General features: G+C 53.4%; 1 protein-coding gene across 1 annotated transcript in view; it reads left to right on the top strand.

Annotated features, from left to right (window-relative positions):
- The first annotated feature begins 381 nt into the window (after positions 1-381).
- The window catches only part of C3 (complement C3), a 36456-nt gene continuing 24512 nt past the window's right edge, over positions 382-12325 (top strand). The window contains exons 1-17 of the mRNA XM_043466385.1: positions 382-538; positions 1344-1536; positions 2726-2888; positions 2997-3067; positions 4865-4959; positions 5063-5145; positions 5240-5330; positions 5445-5547; positions 5678-5804; positions 6453-6568; positions 6668-6814; positions 7751-7960; positions 8085-8291; positions 9711-9869; positions 10419-10548; positions 10814-10885; positions 11054-11251. Coding sequence (XP_043322320.1) covers positions 462-538; positions 1344-1536; positions 2726-2888; positions 2997-3067; positions 4865-4959; positions 5063-5145; positions 5240-5330; positions 5445-5547; positions 5678-5804; positions 6453-6568; positions 6668-6814; positions 7751-7960; positions 8085-8291; positions 9711-9869; positions 10419-10548; positions 10814-10885; positions 11054-11251 — 2242 coding nt within the window. The 5' untranslated portion in view covers positions 382-461. The remainder of the gene's footprint in view (positions 539-1343; positions 1537-2725; positions 2889-2996; positions 3068-4864; positions 4960-5062; positions 5146-5239; positions 5331-5444; positions 5548-5677; positions 5805-6452; positions 6569-6667; positions 6815-7750; positions 7961-8084; positions 8292-9710; positions 9870-10418; positions 10549-10813; positions 10886-11053; positions 11252-12325) is intronic.

Genomic DNA, 12325 nt, shown 5'->3' with positions numbered 1-12325 from the left:
TAGCACAGAGATAGACTCAAAGGAAGAGTCTGGTGAATAAATGCATGATTAAAAGTAGTCAGAGGGCCAGGTCCAGATATCTGGATTTGGGGGCAAGGGGTGGCTCTCGGCCCTCTGCTTTCATCTACTACCAAGTGGATGTAACAGGGAAAGGTCCCTGATCACCAGCTGGCCATGACCCCGAGGGAGGCCTGGGCAGGAGGCTGTTGTGTCCCTGTAGCTGAAGAACATGGCCCCGGGTCATTTATGCCAGGCGTGCTGGCCCTACAGATTGAAAAACTTAGGAAACAGTATTGAGAAATCTGGGGCAGTCCCAGGGAGGGGGAAGGCCTCGGGGAGTGAGGGCTGGTAGGAGGAGGGAGGAAGGCAGGAGCCAGATAAAAGGCAGCCTCCAGCAACCTCAGCTCACTCCCCCCCTGCCCTCTCCCTCCGTCCCTCCGTCCCTCCACTGCCCCAGCACCATGCAGCCCACCTCAGGTCCCAGCCTGCTGCTGCTGCTGCTTCTAGCCAGTCTCCCCATGGCCCTGGGGAGCCCCATGTGAGTAGTCACAGCCTGACCCCCAAAAAAGGCCGCTTCAGAGATGGGAGTATGCATTTGTGGTAAGCAGCCCTGCATGTGTAGGGCGTGTGTGCAGTGATGAGTGATTCTGCAGGAGAGGTGATTTGGCGTCCTGGACATTTGACCATCATAGATTCTGGGAGTTTGCAGTTTCAGGTTTTAAGGGTCTAGAGATTTCTGATGGGTGTATGTGACTGAGGGCATGGATCTGGGTCTGGGGTGCCACAGGTTTAGGGAGAAGTTTGGGATGTTCTGGGCTGCCCTGGTGGCTCAGCAGGTAAGGAATCCTGCAATGCAGGAGACACAGGAGACACGGGTTCGATCCCTGGGTTGGGAAGATCCCCTGGAGGAGGGCACCGGCAACCCACTCCGGTGTTCTCGTCTGGAGAATCCCATGAACAGAGGAGCCTGGCCGGCTACAGTCTAGAGGGTAGCAAAGCGTCGGACACGACTGAAGCCATTTAGCACACAGCGCATGTGGTGTTCCGGGGTTGGGTGTTTAGAGATTTGGGGTGTTTAAAGATTTCGGGATTAGAGCTCCTGGAATAAGTGTGTTCAGTGGTGAGTTTGGAAGTCTAGAGTCTTGGAAGAGTTGGCACCTCTGATTTTGATGTTCAGGAGTTGATGGGATGTGAAGCACCGCCCCGCTTCCCCCCAGCTATCTGCCGGGTCACCGGATCCCCTGTGAGACCAGGGACTGGGGCAGAGCGCTCACCCTGGGGAAGGGCTGGCATCTCGGGCTTCCGGGGATGACAGCTCCACGCCCCATTCTCCCCTCCGGCAGGTATTCCATGATCACCCCCAACATCCTGCGTCTGGAGAGTGAGGAGACGGTGGTGCTGGAGGCCCACGGAGGACAAGGGAATATTCCGGTCTCGGTCACCGTCCACGACTTCCCGGCCAAGAAACAAGTGCTGTCAAACGAAAACACCCAGCTGAACAACGACAATGGCTACCTGGCCACCGTCACTATCAAGGTGGGCGCGCCAGGGAGCCCAGTCCTGCGGATGCCGCCCCAGTTCTAAGAGTCCTCCACCCGGCTGAGCCCCTGCTCCCTCTCTGAGCCCCGCCCCTTCGGAGTCTCCCCCTCCCCCATCTGAGCCCTCCCTTTTCTGAGCCCCTCCCACTGCTTCATCCCGTGCTTTCTCAGAGCTTCTTTTTTATTTTAAATTAATTAACTTATTTTAATTGGAGCACAATTACTTTACAATATTGTGATGGCTTTTTGCCATACATCAACATGAATCGGCCACAGGTCCCCGCATCCACTTTGGTCCCCACCCTATCCCTCTGCTACTGCTGCTGCTAAGACGCTTCAGCCGTGTTCGACTCTGTGCGACCCCATAGACGGCAGCCCACCAGGGTCCCCCCTCCCTGGGATTCTGCAGGCAAGAACACTGGAGTGGGTTGCCATTTCCTTCTCCAATGCATGAAAGTGAAAAGTGAAAGTGAAGTTGCTCAGTCGTGTCCAACTCTTAGCGACCCCATGGACTGCAGCCTACCAGGCTCCTCCGTCCATGGGATTGTCCAGGCAAGAGGACTGGAGTGGGTTGCCATTGCCTTCTCCGCCCTATCCCTCTGGGTTGTCCCAAAGCACTGGCTTTGGGTTCCCAGCTTTAAAAAAAAAAAAAAAAAAAAAACTTTTAATTTATACTGGAGCATAATTGATTAGCAATGTTGCAGTAATTTCAGGTGTACAGTCAAGTGATTCAGTGATACATATGCATGTATCTGTTCTTTTTCAAATTCTTGCCCCATTAGGCTGTTACATAATATTGAGCAGAGGTCCCTGTGCTATACAGTAGACCCCTGATCTCTCTCAAGCCCGCCTCCTTGCAAGCCCTGGGATCTCTGGGTCCTTTCCCATTTCTGACCCCCGTCCCTCCAAGCCCCTCCCCCTCCAAGCCCTCCTCTTCTTTCAGAGGCCCTTCCATCTGAGTCTTCTCTTTGAGTCCCCTTCCCCTTCTGAGCCCTCCCTCCTCTGAGTCGCCAGTCTTACTCCCCCTTCCCATCCCTCCCTCTGACCCCCACCCCCTCTCTTACCTTTCCCCCATCTCAGTACCCCGTTACTCCCCAAATCTGGGCAAACCAGAATTGATGGGCAGGCTGTGTTGTGAAGAGGGGCAGGTGGAGCAGGCCCCTAAAGATCTCTTGGTTCATGCCCAGATCCCGGCCAGCAAAGAGTTAAAATCAGACAAGGGGCATAAGTTCGTGACTGTCCTCGCGACCTTCGGGGATGTTGCGGTGGAGAAGGTGGTGCTGATCAGCCTTCAGAGCGGGTACCTCTTCATCCAGACAGACAAGACCATCTACACCCCAGGCTCCACGGGTAAGGGGCGGGGAGGGGTGGCTGGAGAAGGCGGGGTGGGGGCGGGGCAGGGCCAGGGGAGGGGCGGAGTCTCACCCAACGCTCTCTTTCTCTCCCACCGCCTCTCAGTCCTCTATCGGGTCTTCACTGTCGACCACAAGCTGCTGCCCGTGGGCCAGACGGTTATCGTCAGCATCGAGGTACCAGCCAACCGGGGCCCCAGACCTACCCGGGGCTGAGACTCCGGGAGAGACAAAGAGATCGAGACAGAGAAAGAGCCACCCGCGGAGACCCAAAGTCAGAGAGGCATATGGAGAGGTCGGGAGAGGGGGCGCGCACCCAGGGTGACCACGTGGGGCGAAGCTTGCTTGCGCCTGTGGATTCTAGCTCCAGATAGACACCCGGTCACTGTGTGACTCTGGACAGGTCACTTCACCTTTCCGAGTCTGTTTCTTCATCCGAAGAGTGGGATGGTGACGGACACTAATTCTCTAGTGCCGCCAGAGGGCGCTCGTGAGCACTTGAGTCAGGCCCTGCCCCCTTCTCTGCCCCCAGCCCTCCAGGGCTCCCACTTGCCTGAGAACACAATTTCAAGTCCTCCTGCAGCCCACAAGACTCTGCAAGACCTACCCCCTCCCCTCCCTGCCCTCGCTTCTTCCCTCTCTTCTGCTCGGCTCACTCTGCTCCAGCAACACACCAGTCTCCTCGGGCACAGCCCTGCCCCAGGCCCTTTGCATGCACTATTCCCCCTACCCAGAAAACCCTTTTCCTGGAAATTTCCACACAGACCGCTCCCTCACCTCCTTCAAGTCTTTGTTCCAGTGTCCAAGTTTTACAGTGAGATCTCCCTGAGTGCCCTGTAAAATTGCAACACCCCCTCTCCTTCTGGCATCTTGTAAATTGGCTCTATACATTTTATTAATTGCACCTTCCCCTAACCTCCACTGAACATAAATTCCAAACAAATGGAGGGGAAGGGATTTTCTGTTGACAGCAGGCTTGGCGGGTAGTAGGATAAATAAAAACTTACTGGAAGGAGGGAGGGAAGGCGAGGGGACCATACATGTAGAGGAAGGGGGAGAGAGGGGAGGAAGACTGGGGCATGTCCTCCTCTGGGGATCTTCTTGAGTATTTACTGAGATTACACACAGCTAACAAGGCCCAGGTCCTGAAGGCTGTGAGCTGGCTTTAGAGATTTTGGGGTCTACAGGGAACAAGACACACATCTCCCCTAAAGGCACAGTGTTCAGCTCGCAGCAAATGTCACCCCGTACCAACAGAAGCATTTTATCCACAGTGACCCCAATTTCCAAGAGAAGCCAGAAAACCAGATTTCTATGTGATGTCTCCTGATGTTTAACTATTGGCAATGCATGAAATCGTATGTGTATGAGGTCGAGCCGTGCAACATTGCTGTGTCAGAAAGGCAAATGTGGGCAGTTATGTGTGGTGTATGTATGTGCTAATCAAATGCTTAGCACGGGGTCCTCCATCACCATAGAAAGACACATGCTAGTTATTATCATTTTTAACATTTATTTGTTAGGTTGTGTCGCGTCTTAACTGCGGCATGTGGAATCTAGTTCCATGACCAGGGATCAAACGTGTGATCCCTGCATTGGAAGCGTGGAGTCTTAGCCACTGGACCACCACCAGGGAAGTCCCAAATGCTAGTTATTATTTGTTTTTGGAGAGACACTGGTCATCATCAGCTCTTGCCTATATTAACATGTCCCAAACCAGTGACATAGGAGAAATAATTATCTTTTTCTAGATATGCGCATTGAGCACAGAGAGGCTAAGTAACTTGCCCAAGGTCACACAGCTTGTAATGGGCTCAGTGGGGATTTGAACCCAAGCTGACTGGCTCGGAGGCACGTTCTTCACCACTGCCCCTGAGGACCTAACACAGAGAGAATGTCCAGACACAGACAAGGAGGGGAGAGCCAAGAGGCAAAGCCTCATCTCTGAAGGGCCATTTCTCTGTGTCCCCCCAGACCCCCGACGGCATCCCCGTCAAGCGGGACTCCCAGTCTTCTCACAACCAATTTGGCATCTTGGCCTTGTCTTGGAATATTCCAGAGCTGGTGAAGTATGTCAGGCCTTCCCGGAGGGGGTTTGGGGCTCCCCTACCCCAGGAGAGGGAGTGGGGGGCTGCCAGGTCTGCCCAGATCACCAGCCTGCCCTCCCCACAGCATGGGGGTCTGGAAGATCAAAGCCCACTATGAAGACTCTCCGCAGCAGGTCTTCTCCGCTGACTTTGAGGTGAAGGAATATGGTAAGAGGACCAGGGAGCTGGGGTTGGGGGGATGGGGGGATGCATCAGGCTGGGCCCAGTGCTGGGCCCCCACCAACATGATCTGTCCCCCCAGTGCTTCCCAGTTTTGAGGTCCAACTAGAGCCTGAAGAGAAGTTCTACTACATTGATGACCCAGATGGCCTGAAGATCAACATCATTGCCAGGTGAGGGGCAGGGGGAGGGGCCAAGTGGGGGGAGGGGCTCAAGCGAGGCCAAAGCCAGTTTGGAGGAAGACTCATCTGCAGAGGCAAGAATCTGAGACTGTCCCTGCATCGTAGGTTCTTGTATGGGGAGCACGTGGATGGAACAGCTTTCGTCATCTTTGGGGTCCAGGATGGTGACAGGAGAATTTCATTGACTCACTCCCTCACCCGTGTTCCGGTACCTAACAGAGGCCCTGTCTGGTCTCCTCCACTCTGAACACCCTTCCTGTCTCCTGTCGCCTGAGCCCACCCCCCGGGCCCTCCCCCGAGGTCCCCCGTCCGCCATGAACCCTTACTGTCTCCCCCAGATCAACGATGGTAATGGGGAAGCCATACTGAGACGTCAGGTTTTGCTGAATGGAGTACAGCCCTCCCGAGCTGATGCCCTGGTGGGCAAGTCCATATATGTGTCCGCCACCGTCATCTTGCAATCAGGTGAGGCCCAGTCTGGGGGCAGAGGCCTGGAATGAAAGGGGGATCCAGTCTGAGGGGGGAGGTCCAGTCGGAGGGAGGAAACACAGAATGAAGCAGGTATCCAGTCTGAGGAGGGAGGTCCAGTCTGAGGGGGGAGACCCAGAAAGAAGTGGGGGAATCCAGTCTGAAGGGGGAGGTGCAGTCTGAGGGGGGAAGGCCAAGAATGAAGGGGGCAGGATCCAGTCTGACAAGGGAGGTCTCGTCTGAGAGAGGAAGCCCAGAATGAAGGGCGGTGGGGGTTCCAGGCTGGCAGGGGAGGTCTAGTCTGAGAGAGGAGGCCCCAGAATGGTGAGCAGGGGTCAAGTCTGGCAGGGGAGGGCCAGTCTGAAGGAGGAGGCCCAGAATGAAGGAGGGGTCCAGTCTGGCAGGGGAGGTCCAGTCTGAGGGAGGAGGCCCAGAATGAAGGAAGGGTCCAGTCTGACAGGGAAGAGCCAGTGCAAGAAGGGAGACTCATTCTGAGGGAGGATGTTCAGAATGAAGCTGGAATCAGGTCGATGGGATACAGTCCAAGGACAGAGGCCCAGTACGAAGGCAGAGTGCAATCTGACAGGGGAAGCCTGGTCCTGAGGGGTGGCCCAGGAGCCCTCCCTCACGGCTGGCCCCCCTCAGGCAGCGACATGGTGGAGGCAGAGCGCACCGGGATCCCCATTGTGACTTCCCCCTACCAGATCCATTTCACCAAGACCCCCAAGTTCTTCAAACCTGCCATGCCCTTCGACCTCATGGTGAGACCCTGGGCAGGACTGCACCCCTCGACTCTGCTCCTGAGCATGGTCACACTTCTGGGTCTGCCTGAACGCCCCCACCTGCCCCTGTACCCACAGGTGTACGTGACGAACCCCGACGGCTCCCCCGCCCGCCACATCCCCGTGGTGACCCAAGGCAGCAACGTGCAGTCCTTGACCCAGGATGACGGCGTGGCCAAGCTAAGCATCAACACACAGAACAAACGGGATCCCCTGACCATCACCGTGAGTTCTGGGCCAGCCTCAGGGGCCTTAATTTTGTAGAGTGGGGGTCCTAACCTGTGCACAAAAGGATCCCGTCCTGGGCATAGAGTGGGATCCTTTCATTTGCATAAAGGGATGTGCCATCCACAGAGATGTTTTCATTTGCAAAGAAGGGCTCTTTTTATGTTTTCATTTATTTGATTGCAGTAGAATTGACTTACAATGTTGTGTTAATGTCCGCTGTACAGCAAAGTGATTCAGTTAGACATATGCATATTTACATTCTTTTTCATGCTTGTTTCATGGTTTATCACAGGATATTGAATAGAGTTCCCTGTGCTCTACTGTGGGGCCTTGTTTATCCATTCTATATATAATAGTTTGCATACATAGATGTGTTCTCATCTGCACAGTAGGGTCCTACCTTCTAGATGTCTTCTGCCCAGGTGTCTTTTTATTTTAAATTATTTATTTATTCATTTTTGGTGGCACTGGGTCTTCATTGCTGTTTGCCAATTTTCTCTAGTTGTGGTGCTTGGATTTCTCATTGAGGTGGCTTATCTTTGTTGCAGACCACAGGCTCTAGGGTGCATAGGCTCAATAGTTGTGACACACAGGCTTAGTTGCTCCACTAATCTTGCTTAGTTGCTCCACTAAGATTGCGCGTGTAATCTTCCCGGACCAGGGATCGAACCCATGTTCCCTGAACTGGTAGGCAGATTCTTATCCACCATGCTATCAAGGAAGTCCCTGCCTAGACATCTTATATGGACACTTGTGATAGCATTGGGCCCACCTGGATCATTCAGTCTCCTCCCCATCTCCTTAAGATCCTTAACCTAATCTCATCTGCAAAGTCTTTCTCCTCACATAAAATACCCTGGTCTCAGGGGTATGGATTTAGATGTGTCTGGGGAGGGTGGGTGGGCATCATGGCGTCCATCTTTCCCTGACTAGGTACGCACAAAGAAGGACAATATCCCCGAGGAGCGACAGGCCACCAAGACCATGCAGGCCCTACCCTACAACACCCAGGGGAACTCCAATAACTACCTGCACCTCTCTGTGCCCCGCATGGAGCTCAAGCCTGGGGAGACTCTCAACGTCAACTTCCACCTGCGCACAGACCCCGGCCAGCAAGCCAAGATCCGCTACTATACCTACATGGTCCGTGGCTTTCTAGAACTCCCAGCATCCCTGGGAGCTCTCATCCATCCCAGATTCCCCCCTCCCCACTCCCACCCATTCTCCCACTCACCTTCCTGATCCTTATACCGAACCGTCCTCCCAGATCATGAACAAGGGGAAGCTGTTGAAGGTGGGACGCCAGGACCGAGAGCCCGGCCAGGACCTGGTCGTGTTGCCCTTGACCATCACATCGGACTTCATTCCTTCCTTCCGCCTGGTGGCCTACTACACGCTGATTAATGCCAACGGCCAGAGGGAGGTGGTGGCCGACTCCGTGTGGGTGGATGTCAAGGACTCATGTATGGGCACGGTGAGCTCCCTGGCACCTCTCTGTGCCCAGCTGGGGACCCTCCGCCTGGCTGTCCCTCTCCCCTTCTTGTGCCTCTGGCTCTGTCTCTCTCCAACCTCTTGAGTCCATGCCTCTTCCCCATTTCAGAGTTCCTGACTCTCTTCCTTTTCCATCTCATTCTTTCTTCCATCTCTTTCAGCCTCAGCTTCTTCATCTTTTTTTTCGTGATATGGACCATTTTTTAAAGTCTTTATTGAATTTGTTACAACATTGCTTCTGTTTTATGCTTTCGGTTTTTTGGCTGGGAGGCAGGTGGGATCTTAGTGCCCCAACCAGGGATCGAACCTGTACTCCCTGAATTGGAAGGCGAAGTCCTAACCACTGAAACGCCAGGGAAGTTCCCTTAGTAGCTTCTTTTTCTTCCAGTTTTATTGATATATAATTTACACACAGCACTAAGTTTAAGGTGTAGAACATAATGATTTAACTTAGGTACATCATAAGTGATCACCACAATAAGTTGAGTGAATATTGATCATGTCATAGAGATATGAGATTAAAGAAGTAGAAAAAAAACAAATCTTTCCCCTCATGGTGAGAATTCAGGGTTTCCTCTAACGACCTTCCTATATGATGGCACAGCAGGGTTAATTACATATATTTATTATGTTGTACATTACACCCCTGGTACTTATAACTGGAAGTTTGTTTTTAACCACTTTCACTCAATGCCCCCTCCCTTTACCACACATCTGATCTCTTTTTCTATGAGTATGTTTGTTTGAAGTATAACTGACCTATGGTGGTGGTTACTTGCTAAGTCATGTCCGACTCTTTGCAACCCCACGGACTGTAGTCTGCCAGGCTCCTCTGTCCATGAGATTTCCCAGGCAAGAATACTGGAGTGGGTTGTCATTTCCTTCTCCAGGGGATCTTCCTGACCCAGGGATCAAACCTGGCTCTCCTGCATTGCAGGCGGATTCTTTACGGACTGAGCTACAGGGAAGTACCTAACTGACCTATGCCACTATGTCAGTTCCTGGTGTACGACATTTCTACAATCCAAATATCAATATGTGAAAAAGAAAAAAAAAAACAAATACCAATATGTGATTCGATATTTCTGTGGGTTTCAAAATGCTCACCATGATGAGTCCTGTTAGTAACCACATGTCACCATACAAAGATCCTATGCGGTTATTGACTATCTTCCTCACCCTGTGTATTTGATCCCTATGACTCATTTATTTCGTGAGTGGAGGCTTGCACTCAGCATCTCTCTTGCCCCTGGTTTTCTCTCTTTTCTTGATTTTCTGCCTGATGCCAGTTTGGCTTGCTTCTTCCCCTCCCCTTTCAGTCCAGCTCAAGACCTCCTCTGTCTTGGGCTTCTTGGGGTCTTACAGGGCTGACTTCCCCCTCCAATCTGCTCCCCTCCCATAGCTGGTGGTGAAAAGTGGTGGGAAAGAAGAGAAGCACCATCGACCCGGGCAACAGATCACCCTGAAGATCGAGGCTGACCAGGGGGCCCGAGTGGGGCTGGTGGCCGTGGACAAGGGCGTGTTTGTGCTGAATAAGAAGAACAAATTGACCCAGAGTAAGGTATGCCCCAGAGTCACTGAGGTTGGTTCAGAGATGGCATTGGGGTGAGGCGGGAATGATGCTTGTTGTCGTCAGTCACTCAGTCCTGTCCAACTCTTTTTCAACTCCATGGACTGTAGCCCACCAGGCTTCTCTGTCCATGGCATTTCCCAGGCAAGAATACTGGAGTGGGTTGCCATTTCCTTCTCCAGGGGACCTTCCCCACCCAGGGATGGGACCTGTGTCTCCTGCATTGGCAGGCAGATTCTTTACCACTGAGCCACCTGGGAATGGTGCTGGAGAGGAGCAGATGGGTTGAGCATAGAGGTCCGAATGGATGTAGACACGGGGATGGGTGGAAGTCAAGTCAAGGATGAGAATGTGGGTGGACAAAGGTCCACGTTGGAGATGGTGCTGGGAAAGGTCACAGTCCAGAGCCCAACTCTGGATTGTCCATCGTGACCTGCCGGCTGGGGGAGCAGGATAAGGATGGATGGGGTGGGGCTGGATGGACAAGTTGGCGAGAGGGTGGCGGCACTTCTGACCCTCCGCCTCCACCCCACCCCGCAGATCTGGGACGTGGTGGAGAAAGCGGACATTGGCTGCACCCCAGGCAGTGGAAGAGACTATGCCGGCGTCTTCACCGATGCAGGACTCGCCCTCAAGACCAGCCAGGGCCTGGAGACCAAGCAGAGGGCAGGTGAGGACGCAGGGAGGGGCAGGGCAGGCGAGGAGCAGGGCCTCTATCCCCCAGATACTGAGAACTGGCTAAGGGCAGGGCTCTGGGGTGCAGGGCGGGGTGTTGAAGTCCCGACGCCACTACCATCTCGCAAATCACTTCTTTCTGAGCCTCGGTATGGGCCGCAATAGCACTCCAGCATCACGGCGAGGGTAGGGGTGGGGAGGAAACCAAGGACACATTGTAGGTGCCTAACCCATCTGGTTCCCCTTCCACCTGCCTTTAGATCCGCTGTGCCCGCAACCAGCCGTCCGCCGGCGCCGCTCGGTGCAGCTCATGGAGAAGAGGATGGATAAAGGTGTGCGCCCTCCGCTGGTCCCCACCCATTCTGGATCCCAGCTAGAGAGGGAAGGGGAGGGTCTGACCGTGGGGAAGTTCTCCCTGGGGCTGTGTCCTGAGCGCCTGCTGCTTCGAGGCCGCAGCTGAGGGCGCGCGGGACGTGGGGGGGAAACCTGTGTTCCCACAGTGGGTCAGTACAGCGGCGATCTGCGCAAGTGCTGTGAAGACGGCATGCGGGACAACCCCATGAAGTTCCCGTGCCAGCGCCGGGCCCAGTTCATCCTGCAGGGCGACGCGTGCGTCAAGGCCTTCCTGGACTGCTGCGGGTACATCACTCAGCTGCGGCAACAGCACAGCCGCGACAGCACCCTGGAGCTGGCCAGGAGTGAGTCCTGTGGCGGGGCGGGCGGGCCTGTCCGAGGTGGGAGGGAGGGGTCCAGTCCTAGGACCTGGTCCTAGTCGCAGGCGGAAGAAAGTGCCTGTCTGAGGGATGAAGGACCTAGTCTAGTGGAGAAGACTCCTTACCTGAGGGCAAGGAAATTTCCTGCCTGGGTGGATTGGCCTGGCCCTGGCCCCAGACACTCTGAAGTTTGACTTTACCAGTGCCCAGGACTCACATGGTCTGAGGGAACGTTCTAGAAGATAGAGCTGGTCACACTAGTTGCCAGTAGGAAGACCTGAGATGGGTTCTAAGCTTGCCTTTACCAAAGAAAACTAATTCATGTTGCCTTCTTAAGAGAGCTGCTCAACCTTTGCCCAATCAATGTTCGATCATTCATTCATTCATTCGGTTTTGGATAGACATGTACACAGTCAAAACTCTACATCTCAGGCCACATCAATCTTAGGCAAAGCCAGGGCTTCTCTTAGAAGCCCCCTTTAAGCAAAATCAGAATGGTCTCACCACAAAGTGGCCTTTACAGAACTGACAAGTCTCCACTGCCATCTGTTGAGAGACAGAGGAGCCCGGTGTGGCCTGATCCCACCATTATTCAGTTTTTAAAATTTTTGATTATGCCATGTGGCATGCAGAATCTTAGTTCCCTGACTAGGGATTGAAACTGTGCCCCCTGCAGTGGAACTTCAGGACCTTAACCACTGGACCACCAGGGAAGTTCCTCTCCTTTTCTCTTTATGTTTTTTAAAAACATCTTTTGATATGTCTTAATTAGAGGACTTCTGTGCTGCAATGGGCTTTGTTGAAACTGAATTATCTGCAGACACCTCTCAAAAGCAGCCATTGCCAAAGTCAAATATTTCTGAATTCCTTTAGCTGGAACACTAGCTACCCCTTCAACCCTCTACCCCGCCAAAAACATAATGATTCCCAACATACATGAGCACAGAATTCTACCTTCAGTCTCTTTGCAAATTATAATGACTAGGCATGCTACTCTCTGCCCCAGTGACCCAAGACTTTTCCTTCACCAAGAAGCAATTTAGACAATGTGTGTATGAT

The sequence above is a fragment of the Cervus canadensis genome, chromosome 4 (genome assembly GCF_019320065.1).
Source record: "Cervus canadensis isolate Bull #8, Minnesota chromosome 4, ASM1932006v1, whole genome shotgun sequence".
In the NCBI taxonomy this organism is placed as follows: domain Eukaryota; kingdom Metazoa; phylum Chordata; class Mammalia; order Artiodactyla; family Cervidae; genus Cervus; species Cervus canadensis.
The sequence above is the reverse complement of the archived record's forward strand: the minus strand, read 5'-3'. Positions and strand labels throughout refer to the sequence as shown.